The sequence below is a fragment of the Meriones unguiculatus genome, chromosome 12, assembly GCF_030254825.1.
Source record: "Meriones unguiculatus strain TT.TT164.6M chromosome 12, Bangor_MerUng_6.1, whole genome shotgun sequence".
In the NCBI taxonomy this organism is placed as follows: Eukaryota; Metazoa; Chordata; class Mammalia; order Rodentia; family Muridae; genus Meriones; species Meriones unguiculatus.
The window spans coordinates 54,668,431-54,681,506 of record NC_083360.1 but is presented as its reverse complement, the minus strand read 5'-3'; the positions used below and the strand labels follow the sequence as shown (position 1 = coordinate 54,681,506).

Below are 13,076 nucleotides of genomic sequence, written 5' to 3'. Positions count from 1 at the left end.
TCAAACTCATTGTCACAGGAGACAATTTTCTGAACCGAACACCAACAGCTAGCGCTCTAAGATAAAAAATTAATGGGACCTCTCAAAACTGAAAAGCTTCTGTAAGGCAAAGGACACTGTCAATACAATGAAAAGAATATCTACAGATTCAGAAAAGATTGTCATCAATCCTATATCAGACAAAGGGCTAACATCCAAAATATGTAATGAACTCAAGAAAGCAAACACCAGTAAACAATATAACCCATTTAAAAATGGGGCACAGAACTAAACAGAGAATTCTCAACAGAGGAATCTTAAATGCACTTAAAAGAAATGCTCAACATCCTTAGTCATCAGGGAAATCAAATCAAAATGACTCTGAGATTCCATCTCACAGGAGTCATAATCTCAAGGTACAGCATATGCTGTTGAAGATGTGGAGAAAAAAGAACTCTCCTCCATTGCTGGTGGGAGTGTAAACTTGTACAACTACTTGGGGAATCAATCTGATGCTTTCATAGTAAACTGGGAATAAATTTACCTCAAGACCTTGCTTTACCTCTCTTGGGCATATAACCAAAAGATGCTCCGCCGTACAACAAGGACACCTGCTCAACTCAGTTCACAGCACTTTATTCAAAACAGCCAGAATCTAGAAACAACCTAGATGTCCCTCAACTGAAGAATGGATAAGGAAACTGGAACATTTATACAATGGAATACTACTCAGCTATTCAAAACAAAGAAGTCATGAAATTTGCATGCAAATGGATGAAACTAGAAAAGATCATCCTAAGTGAGGTAATCCAGATCCAGAAACATGCCCATGATATGTACTCACTTATTAGTGAAATTTAGCCATATAATATAAGATAAGCATACTATGAGGCACAGACCCAAAGAAGATAAGTAATAAGGAGGACCCAAGTGAGGATGCTTAAATCTCACTTGGAAGGGGAGGTAGAATAAATAGCTAATGGCTGAAGAAAGGAAACAAGGGTCACAGAAAGTTAAAAGGGTAGAGTTCAGACCTGAGGAGAACAAGGGCAAGAGGGCGCATGTCTTTAATCTCAGAACTTGGGAGGTAGTAGCAAACAGATCTATGTAAGTTCAAGTCCATCCTAGTCTACAGAGTGAGTTCCAGAACAGCCAGAGCTTAATCAGAGAAACCCTGTCTTGAAAAACCCTCCCCCCAAAAAAATCCAAAGGAAAGTACTCTAGCAATCACTAGAAACACATTTATAAATGTAGTAACAATATCACAGGAAGTCCCTAAAGTGAACATTTAATATGCTGTGTTAACAACCAGCTCTATAGAAAGCAAAGATAGCATTTTTTGTTGTTTTGTAGATTTGTAGATTCAAAATACAGGTAATCAGAAGCCATTAGGATTAAATGCTACTTAACACCTCACTGTGGAATATTTTCACCCCTAGAGCACAATATTACAAGGAATTAAACTGTGCTTTATATGTTGCCTTTAGCATATAACTATTTAAAAACACATCATAAAATTTATTATTTTTCTTTTACCACATTCAGCTCACCAATTAACGAACAGATAATTGATATAAAATTCAAGGGTTTATGGTAAATGACTCACAATTGTCCAGGGCAGGTGATGAAATGAGATAAGTATCTTCTTGATCTCTGTGCCTGAGTGCAAAGAAGAGAGGCTATGAAGAGATGACCCAGCTGGAGAAGCTGCTGATGAGTCGCATATATCCTACTGTTAAGAGTCTAGTGGCTCAGAATGTAGGCTCCTCCTGTGCCTAAGGAAGAGCTATCATCTTAGCATTCATCAACTTTGAGACTGTTGATAAGTGACGTGGGGAATAAGATAGGGATGTAAGCCACCTTTGTGGCACTGTCAGAAGTAGGCAGATCAGAAAATGGCTATAAATGGGACAACCCAGGGGGAAAAGTTTGGTTTCATCACAGAAATGAAACCAAAACACATATTTTGACAGTTGTCACTTGGCTAGTTTTGAAGCATCTTAGATTCATAGAGCGTACCTCTGGTTGTCGTAGACCTGCTCTCCTGATCGTAGACCATCACATATGGCAAGAACCAAGAAAGAATTCAATACAAGAAAAAATCCAGCCTGGCATTTTCTCTTTCTCTGCCTCCTCATCTGCCCCTTCCTGTCCCCTCTTCTTACTTCCCTTCCTTCTTCTACCTCTGCCTTTCCTTCCTCTTGACTCTTTCTTCCCCCCTCCCTCTCATCCTGTCTTTTCTATTTCCCCTCTGCTTCCTAGGTGCCAGGAGGTAACCTGCTCTCCTTCACTTTTTCTTCTATGAGGGCTTGACCTTTCTGAAACAATGAACCAAAATAAGCCAGTACTCAAGATGTTTTCTTGAGTACTGATTCCAGCATCATAAAACTGTTTTAATAGTGAAAACTAACTAGTGCAAGTACTAAGCCACAGTCAGGAGGACCTGTAGATTTATGCAGGTGACATTCAGAATTCATCTTTGGTTTTTATCACTGATGTGCTGACTTCACCCACTCAATAAGTGGACATAACACCATTGACATAATTCTTATTTAGCAAAATTTTTAGGTAAGATGTTTGGGGTTCTTCCTTGTTTCAGATAACTGCCACCCTACCTTTTCTACCGCCAAGCCCAATATAATATGAAGTGTTTCCCCATACTGCCTCAGCTCGTGTCTTAGAATTCAAGAAGGCTTTTTAAGGAGACTACCTGAGCAATAGCCACATGTTGATAAGGGTTATTATATAGAAGCTAACTGCATCAAAACCAGCATGATTTTGCCTAGGTCAAATGAAAGACAAACTTGAGTATTAGCTCTACCAACTGCCCTGAGCTGTATGGCTTCAGGAAAGTATCCAAATGTTATTAATTAAGATGGAAATCAATATTTTATTATGTGCCACAGAGACGCCAAGCGTACGGTGGAAAGGCTCTTGGCTACCATTTCATTTGACATGGCAATATATGTGAAAGCGGTACATTTGTGAACATGAGTTATTATTAGTTCGAAATACAGAGAGAAGCTAGAAGAGTCTGAGGGATTAGATTAAAGCAAGGTTTTAAAAGCTCAATCACAAATGATATACAAGTGACTTTCATAATTCCCAGAATTTTATTGCTGTGTCCTTGTTGTCTTCAGAGATAGAATTGAAAAATGTACCTACAAAGGAACTGCTTTTTCTTTGTTTGCAGAAACTTTGATGAGTTTAATTCAGCCTTAAGACTTTCTGGATAATTAGACTCATTAATTGGCTGGGGCTATTATCATTATCAGATGTAATAAAATTAAAAAAAAAACAAAAATTAAAAAAAAACACACAGGGTTTACATGACATTGTCAAAGTTGCATTAGCACCTGGAATGGTGCTTTAAGATGGGCATGTATCTAATCCTTAAACCTAAAAACCTTTACCCCAGCAAAATGAGACCACATATATTCTAATATGGCCAGTTCCTTCCCTTCATTTCCTATGAACAACAAGAATAAACAAGGAAGAATTTGCAGTGCTTTGTGGGATAAAAATGTATATTGTTCAAGTCCTAACCTCCCTTTGGTTTCTTCTTACAATTTTGCATTTTAGACTCAGGTGCATATTTGATTTGTTTTCTTTCTTTCTGTGTGTTAAGGGAGTAATATCATTACTATAAAAAGCTTTGAACTCTTCGGATTTGGAATTATTCCTCTCAATCCCCTGAGACTTCAGTACCTTTCTGTAACAGTACAGAACAGCATGTCATCTAGACATTTGAATAGTGCCAGATGCAGAGGATTGTGGACGGATTAAGAAAATATTCCTGCCACAACCATAGTCAGCTTGATATTTAGTCTTTACTAGACTTGTGTATTTTGCACTAAGAAGATACCAGTGTCCATTAAAAATGGTGCCAAATTAGAATTAAAAATAAAAAATACAGCATTCTATTATCCACAAAGACTTTTTATAGAATCTATCAATCTCATGCTAGTTTGTGAGCTTAAAACTTAGAGTTTTATTATGTGGGGGGCTTTGGCACAGGGCATAAAGCCATAAGAAATTTAGTTGTGTGAAAGGGGAACCCTCCTCCACTGCTGGTAGGAGTGTAAACTTGTGCAGCCCCTCTGGAAATCAATCTGGTGCTTTCTCAGACAACTAGGAATAGCGCTTCCTCAAGATCCAACCATACCACTCCTAGGCATATATCCAAAAGAGGCTCAAGTACACAGTAAGGACATTTGCTCAACCATGTTTGTAGCAGCTTTATTTGTAATAGCCAGAAGCTGGAAACTGCCCAGATGCCCCTCAACTGAAGAATGGATACGAAATTGTGGTATATCTACACAATGGAGTATTACTTAGCAATGAAAAACAAGGAAATCATGAAATTTGCAGGTAAATGGTGGGACCTGGAAAGGGTCATCCTGAGTGAGCTGACCCAGAAGCAGAAAGACACACACGGTATATACTCACTCATATAGACATATAATATAGGATAAACCTACTAAAATCTGTACATCAAAAGAAACTAATCAGGAGGGAGGACCCTGACTAAAATGCTCAATCCCTATTCTGAAAGGCAAAGAGGATGGACATCAGAAGAAGAAGAAAAAAACATGAAACAAGCTAGGAACCTGCCACAAAGGGCCTCTGAAAGGCTCTGCATTGCAGACTAATAAAATAGACGCTGAGACTTATGGCCAACTGTTGGGCAGAGTACATGGAATCTTATATAAGAAGTGGGAAATAGTAAGGTCTGGAGAGGACAGGAACTCCACAAGGAGAGCAACAGAACCAGAAAATTTGCACACAGGGGTCTTTCCAGAGACTCATACTCCAACCAAGTATGCATGGAGATAACCTAGAACCTCTGCACAGATGTAGCCCATGGCAGTTTAGTGTCCAAGTGGGTCACATAGTAATGGGAAGAGGGACTGCCTCTGACATAAACTGATTGGCCTGTCTTTGTCTTTGATAACCTCCCCCTGAGGGGGGAGCAGCCTTACCAGGCCACAGAAGATGACAATTCAGCCTCTCCTGATGATATTTGATAGACTAAGATCAGAAGGAAAGAGAGAAGGACCTCCCCTATCAGTGGACTTGTGGAGGGGCATGTGTGAAGAATGCGGGGGGGGGGGGGAGGGTGGGATCGGGAGGGGAGGAGGGAGGGACTTATGGTGGGAATAAAGTGTATAAAAGTGTAAATAAAGTGAATAAAGTGTAATTAATAAAAATTAAAAAAAGAGTTGTGTGAAATACATCTAGTCAACAAACAATAGGTTCCTGCATGAAAGCTGGAGTTGATCTACAATGATCAATAATTAAATATAGTATTTTTTTAATTTCTCACTTCCTACCTTGCAGCCACATGTCACTAGAGAGTTTGCTGGTTCTTATGAGACTGGACCTAGTGTTTATCAAACTCATTCACTGTGTAGTTTTGGCAGACTCCTTATACAGACCTTTTAAGGCCTACAAATATTTTCATATGTAGGTCTAAGAGGTAGTAGTATGACTTGTAGTTAGATTTCTTGATGGTCCATCACCTCAGTTCCTCATCCTTCAAGACCCATTTCTGATTCATACCACCACAGTCCCTTCTTTTATTGTAATGTATTTATGTTAATATTACATTCTTTGATCAGCTTTAGAATCTTTAATAATAAGAATAAAGTCACCATATTGTCATATCCCCTACCTTACTTCACCAAACACTGGATTGTTCATTGATTGACAAGATAGAGCTACAATTGGACAGACAAATAAGAGAAACAGATAGACAGATGCCAGCAGCCAATGGCATGTCATATATTAAGACTGTATGCTACTAAGAGTCTCTAATGAATAATCTTGTTTGTCAACTTGGCACATGTTGGAAGAGGGAACCTCAGTAGAAGCACTGTCTCTATCAGATGGCTGGTGGGAATATTTGTGGGGCATTTTTCTTGATCCATAATTGTTGTTAGAAGGCCAACACTTTGGGCAGTACTGTCCAGAAGGCAGGTTGGTTTGTGCTGTATAAGAAAGTTAGGATCAAGTAAGTAGTTATATTCCTCCATTGATTTCTGCTCTGAGTTCTTGCTTTGGCATCATGTCTTAGCTTTCCTCAATGAAGGACTGTAAGCTAAAATAAACCCTTCCTCCAAAAGTTGTTCGTGGTATTTATCAGAGCAACAGAAAAGAAACTAGACCAGAGTCTAAGTTGGTAATATTGCTGCTGAATGTGTATTTACTGTGATGCAAATATTCACAGTCAAAAGGAGGAAGGCATTTTGTATTGCATTCTGGACACATAAATGTACTTGGCTTAAAGGATTAGATCAAAGGAAATACAAGGGTTACCTTGACGATGCTAGCCTACAGGTGCACAGTTTTCTTAGTGTCTTTTCTCATCCTGGTGGATGCTCACTGTTTTTAGCCCCTGTAAGCCAGTTCCCTAAGTGAGCCTACCTCCTTTAGAGCAACAACCAGCCACTATAGATTGTCTCTTTCATGTCCCTTTCTTTTAGTCTGTTTCCTTGAACTGGAACACTGACCTGTAATTCCCACATGTAATGGAGTTTAAAAATTGCCTTAAATCTCTTTGTATAAGAATGATTGAGGCCTTTATTTCCCCATACAGAATGAGTGAATTTCACTAAGAACTTTCATGTACATTCAACTCTGAAAGAAACAAAAGTACAAAAGAAAAAATTCTCAATTGATCATTATTTATTAAGAATTTCTGACATAATCTGATTGGCCTGCTCTTTGATCACCTCCCCCTGAGGGGGGAGCAGCCTTACCAGGCCACAGTAGAGGACAATGCAGCCACTTTTGATGAGAACTGATAGACTAAGATCAGAAAGGAAAAGAGAACCTCCCCTATCAGTGGACTTGGGGAGTGGCATGCATGCAGAAAGGGGAGGGAGGGTGGGATTGGCAGGGGAGGCGGGAGGGGGCTTATGGGGGGATACAAAATGAATAAAGTGTAATTAATAAAAAATTTTAAAAAAGATTACTCTTGAGACATTTAAAAAAAAGGAATTTCTCTTATTCTACCCTGTGTCATTTTTACTGTGCACCATTTTAATATATTAACTTTATATATTTCAATAGACTAGATTTAAAACTTCCTTACAGAATTTTACAATAAGAGATACTTGGGTTACTTATTAGATACTTTGTTTTTTTAATATTTAATATTTTAATAATATTTTAATGTTAATATTTAATATTATTTATTATTTTCATAATAAATTGAACCAAAAATACACTAAGATTGCTCTGTCTAAAATGCCTAATCAGATCTTTTTGTTCTTGTAATTGAGACAGGGTTTATGTATCCCAGGCTAGCCTCAAACTTCCTAGGCTGACTTGTAACTCCTGATCTTCCTGCCTCCACCTCTCATGAGTTAGGATTTCAGGCATGAACTGCAACATGTGGCTCTCTAATTAAATACTTACCAACAATATTAAAAATCTAAATATAAACAGCTTAACTAATGTTTATATTTTTTGTTCTTTCAAAATAATACATATATTGTATAACTTGACCACGATGGATGTAATTACATATTTGGCAAATATTCGTCTCATTATGAACTGAAATAAATCTTACTGGGTATGTTGTTACAGATGTCCTAGTAACAGGTATTTAGGTATTTTTCACTTTCGAGTGACTGAAAATCCTTGTGATAGCTATTTGAGTCAAACTCATAGGTTTCAGATCTGGTTAATGAAATTAATAAAGATTATCTTATGACTTAGTTTCTTGCTAAGTTCATGTGTGCTTTTCTCCCCCTTCTGTTTGTCTTATAGTGCGGGTGTTGGCCGAACTGGCTGTTTCATTGTAATAGATGCCATGTTAGAAAGAATAAAGCATGAAAAAACTGTAGATATTTATGGCCATGTAACTTTAATGAGAGCCCAGAGGAATTACATGGTGCAAACAGAGGACCAGTACATCTTTATCCATGATGCGCTGTTAGAAGCAGTGACATGTGGAAATACCGAAGTGCCGGCTAGAAACTTGTATGCCTACATTCAAAAGCTGACACAAATAGAAACAGGGGAGAATGTCACTGGAATGGAGCTCGAATTTAAGGTAAGGGGTTGGCCATGCTGTATCTACTCACCAGCAAGTAATTTTGTCTTTGAAGTAGGCTTCATTTCATTGTCTTTCGAAGTTTGAAGCCCAGCTTTCTCTTGACCTTCTCTGTTACAGGATTCATATAAAACACTTCCTCCTTTTCACCTCTATTTTTTGTTGCCTAACAATACCAGGGAGCCTTAGTTTCCTAATTTAAATTTAGAAATCATGTTCTCAAAATGCAATGTTTATACTATTCAGTAGGCTTTATGGAATAATTAGCCAATGGGAAGTACACTTTGAATATTTACTATCAAGTAAACAAAAAATTGATATCTAAAAGGGCATCTTAGGTACATTGCATTCAAGCTGTTGGCTAAAGTTATCTTTGTGAATTTTTTCTTTCTACATTCACCAGCGTCTAGCCAGCTCAAAAGCTCACACCTCAAGATTCATCAGTGCCAATCTTCCATGTAATAAATTCAAAAACCGCCTTGTTAATATTATGCCATATGAATCCACAAGGGTGTGCCTGCAGCCTATCCGAGGAGTAGAAGGCTCTGATTACATCAATGCCAGTTTTCTTGATGGATACAGGTATCTGTCCTTGCTCCCTGACAGTCCAAAGCTTTGATATTTGCATGTGCCCTAGATTTATAACCACAAAGAATGTCATTGATTTAAGCAATAGTAATGGAGTTTCTATTGCATGTGGGGATGGGGCATTATGTTTTGTGGTATATTTACATGTTTATATGTGTGTGTGCTTGTGAGTGGGTATGATGTATGTGTATATTTATTCCAGTGTGGATGTGTTGGGGAACCTGTGCACATGAATACCAGAGATAAGCATTACATGCTTTCCTATTTCTTTTTTTTATTATTAATTACAGTTTTTTCACTTTCTATCCCTCCTGTAGCTCCCTCCCTTGTCCCCTCCCAATTTCACCCTTCCTCTCTCATCTCCTCCCATGCCCAAGTCCACTGATAGGGGAGGTCCTCCTCATCCTTCCCTCTGACCCTAGCCTATCATGTCTCATCTGGACTGGCTGCATTGTGTTCCTCTGTGGCCTGGAAAGACTGCTTCCCCCTCAAGGGGAGGTGATCGAAGAGCCTGCCACTGAGTTCATGTCAGAGACTGTCCATGTTCCTATTACTGGGGAACACTCTTGGACACTCTGCTGCCATGGGCTACATCAGGGGTGTTTTCTGAGAATGATATTACAGCTTTCTTTTTGAGAAAATGTCTGTCACTAGATCTAGAGCTCATCCCTTCATCTGAGTTGGCTGGCTAATAAGATGTAGTGATCCACTGATATCTATATGCCCTCTCCCTTCCAGCACTTTACATGAGTGTTAAGAATCTGAACAGCAGATACTTGAGTAGCCAAGCCAACTCATCAGCCTCTGCTTATTGCTTCTTTTAATCTGATCTTCTAACATATTTTTTTCTGAGGCCAGTTAGATCTGGAAGTTGATAAATTTTTAGTGCCATCATTTGTAAATGAAATAGATTATGTGAGCACTGTTTCTATAAAATGAAGGCACACAACTAAGCATTAAAGTGATTTGTATAACATATAAAATTGAGCTATTAGCAATGCACTAAGTTTAAATAACAACGATAAAGACATATATAACGATATTAATAACATAATTGATTTTGCAAAGTTCCAGCATGTACTAAATGATCTTATTGATTATATATCCTAATGGGAATCCATGCAATTGAATTAATAATGTATGTTGGACTGGTGTTAACAATTCACAAATCAATTTGTGCATGTCTTCAAAATACTTTAGCATTTTCTTTTCATTCTCTCTATTCAGACAACAGAAAGCCTACATTGCTACCCAGGGGCCCTTAGCAGAGACAACTGAAGATTTCTGGCGCATGCTTTGGGAACACAACTCTACCATTGTTGTGATGCTCACCAAGCTGAGAGAAATGGGCAGAGTAAGTATGTCGCCCAATTTGGAAAACCACATCAAGCTTATTAATTTACATGTTTTTGAAAGACACTGTACTTGGCTGCAGTGATGTGCAATGGTAGAGACAAATGAGTCAGCCAGTGGTATCTGCTTACTTACTTTGACTCTCGGCATATGCTTGTTACCTTTTGCTTGGACAGGCTAGAATTTCATCATCAAATGGATCATAATTTCCCCATGTAAAGAAACTTGAAGCCTTGATTTGAATTCTTAAGCCACATTCTATTTTCTTTGTCCATTGAGTATGGTGCTAGAACACTACATAATGTTTTAAAAGTTATAATAGCAAATTCATTTTAAAGAAAAATTATGAAGTCTACGTAAAGTAAGTAGCCTCAGAGGTACTTGAAGCGCCCCTACCTGGTCAGCACCCAAAAGCATGTTTGCTGTGCTGTTGGAGATAGTCTTATTCTGTCTTGTTTTTTTATAAATAACCTGATAGGCAAAGAGATATAAGGCCAAGAAGTTATCTAGCTTGAAATCTAGCTGTTGATTTTGCAAGCTAACACAAGTCACCAGAATTCCCAGGGCCCCAGGTTCCTCAGTTGGCAGCTAAGATTGAAACTAGATCAATTTAGAGGCTTCTTTCTGCTTTATCCTCGATGATTTCCTAATGACAAACCACTCTGGTATAAAACAGGTGGGCGTACTCATACAATACAGGTCCAAATGGACATCATTGCCTAAGGAGTCATGGAATTATTTAGATAATTCATAATTCCAAGTTGAAATATTCAATTCAACTGGATTTTAATAAGTAGCTAAGACAGGCCATACTCTGCTTGATTTTTTTGGAAAAATATATTATACCAGGTAGTTTGCCTATCCTTGGGCTAAAGGGTTGAAAAGATTAGGAACATGCAATTAAAACTGCCTTGAATTTTAGAATTTTATTAACAAGAGAGCAAATTTAAATAGAGAAAACTTTGTTTGCTACTTAAAGTTTAACATTAATTTCTCCTTTTAGGAGAAATGTCACCAGTACTGGCCGGCAGAACGATCTGCAAGATACCAGTATTTTGTTGTAGATCCCATGGCCGAGTACAACATGCCTCAGTATATCCTGAGGGAATTCAAGGTCACGGATGCCAGGGTAAGTTCCTTTTCTACCCTTTGCTAGAAATTAAGGTTAAGTATATTCCTCTGGAAAAAAATATTTGCCAAACAACCCTTCTCAAAAGGAAAAGAAATCACCCATTATGGATGACGTTAAAGGAAAAGAATCTGTAACTTTCCCTCTGTCTGGAAGTGTTTTCCTAAGACCAGGCTTGGCTTCCCTTCAAATGTAACACCTGAAAGCCCAGCTTTGGGATGCAGGGAGTGCTTTGTTGGGAAACATTTACCGATTGGTTGGCTGCCCTTACATTCACCTTCTCAGCACATTCTCATTGGAGAGTTTTTTTTTTTTTAATTTCTTCATTACTTGAGGCTGTAAATATGTTGTTGTTTGTACAGCCCTTGAGGTCATACAGGCTTGCAGGTTAATTTGGTATGACTTTAAAACTGCAGAGCAAATAGCATTCTGTGGAAGGTTCTGACAAGACTTGCACATTCTAATTTGATTCCTGGCATGCTTTATTCCTCCATGTGCTAATGTGTCTGTCTATGAGAGCTGTGAACTCACTACCCTTGTTGGCTAATTTTCATTTGCATTTCTCACAAAGCTTGCTGAGTCCAAGGCTCAGCCCTGATGTAAGAGGTTCTATGCATAAACTTTAACATCTTTGCCATTAGCTACTCTCAAACCATGATTGCAAACATATCTTAAGGAGATCAGGTCAGTTCAAAGTCCTCCTTTATTTTTGGAACTGTCATGGTTGGTGGGTTGTCTAAAACTCCAGAAGAAAATGTATAGTTGTTCATTACTTTTCCTAAAAAGTAGTTTTCTCTCAGCTTCTATTTGTAGATTGTCTGCTAATTCTCAAAGCCTTTCCCTGTGTCTGACACACACACAGAGAGAGAGAAACAGAGACAGATAGAGACAGAGACTGATAAAATACGATTCACAGGATTCACAGAAGGGCAAGCCAGGTGACAGTTTTATTAATCCTAGAAATTGTGGTGTATTAACTACTCTGAATGTGACTATATCAAGGTACCTGTTATGTTCTAGTATCTCATTTTTAATTGTCCAAGAAAGCATGCCCTGATACTTGTAGGAATTCAGTAGGAGTCAGACACTTCCTTAAAATAAATTCCTTATGTATTTCTGGTGCTAGAAAGGAAAATCCAGGTTCAACCATGGAGAACATATTTACCTAGCTCCAACTTAAACCTAATCACACTGAGAGAAGAAGGAGCGAAGCAGGTATTTGCTCACATCATTTTAAAAGTCACTCTGCAGTTAGCTGCCAAAGGCCTTTTGTATATGGTCCTAGCTTCTGTTCTCAGGTTCTGAGTTCAGTAAGCAAGTTGGCCCTTGAGAATACAGCATTATGAAGCAAGTAACCTTTAAACAATAAGGTGATCTTTCTGCTAAATATTTAATTGTTTGCTCATACAACCTGTTCTTGATGTTACAAGTGACTACATCCAAAAATAAAATCCCCAGAAAACTTAGAAGACAATAGTGTATTGTCCAGTCTCTGACTTTCCTCTCTGTGCCCTCAAACCCTTTCCCAGAAAAAGAGGAAAATAGATGAGTCTTGAAGAGTAAATATCTGGGAGTTAGTGATGGGGCTGAATACTTTTCATCTCCCCCTGTATTCTCAAAAAGTTGGTGTGATCTTCTGTACTTCTATCTCAAGCATCTCCTCTGCACCATTTGGTTTACATGATGTGTACCCATCCTGAATTAAGCCAGCCTCTCTTTTCAATTTGCCTGGGATTCAGTTATCTCTACAAATCTTAAAATCATGCATGCTTTGTCCCCCCCCCCCAAAGAAAATCTTAGAAGAAAATATTAGTTCCCAAGAATGGGAAGCAGGAAGCCACTGGGAACACCTCTTCAAATGGGATCGTTCCCAGTAAGCATGGGTTTAGTTATGCTTTCTCCTGATTCCTGGTGAGTCAAGAGCTGTATCTATGAGTGAAGGGTCGCTTCTGCTGCTGTTGTACT

General features: G+C 38.3%; 1 protein-coding gene across 39 annotated transcripts in view; it reads left to right on the top strand.

Annotated features, from left to right (window-relative positions):
- Positions 1–13,076, top strand: part of Ptprd (protein tyrosine phosphatase receptor type D) — a 2,581,289-nt gene that overhangs the window by 2,556,980 nt on the left and 11,233 nt on the right. For all 39 annotated transcript variants that reach the window (XM_060365770.1, XM_060365741.1, XM_060365771.1 and 36 more), the window contains 4 exons: positions 7,756–8,041; positions 8,445–8,623; positions 9,857–9,983; positions 10,986–11,111. In XM_060365770.1, coding sequence (XP_060221753.1) covers positions 7,756–8,041; positions 8,445–8,623; positions 9,857–9,983; positions 10,986–11,111 — 718 coding nt within the window. The remainder of the gene's footprint in view (positions 1–7,755; positions 8,042–8,444; positions 8,624–9,856; positions 9,984–10,985; positions 11,112–13,076) is intronic.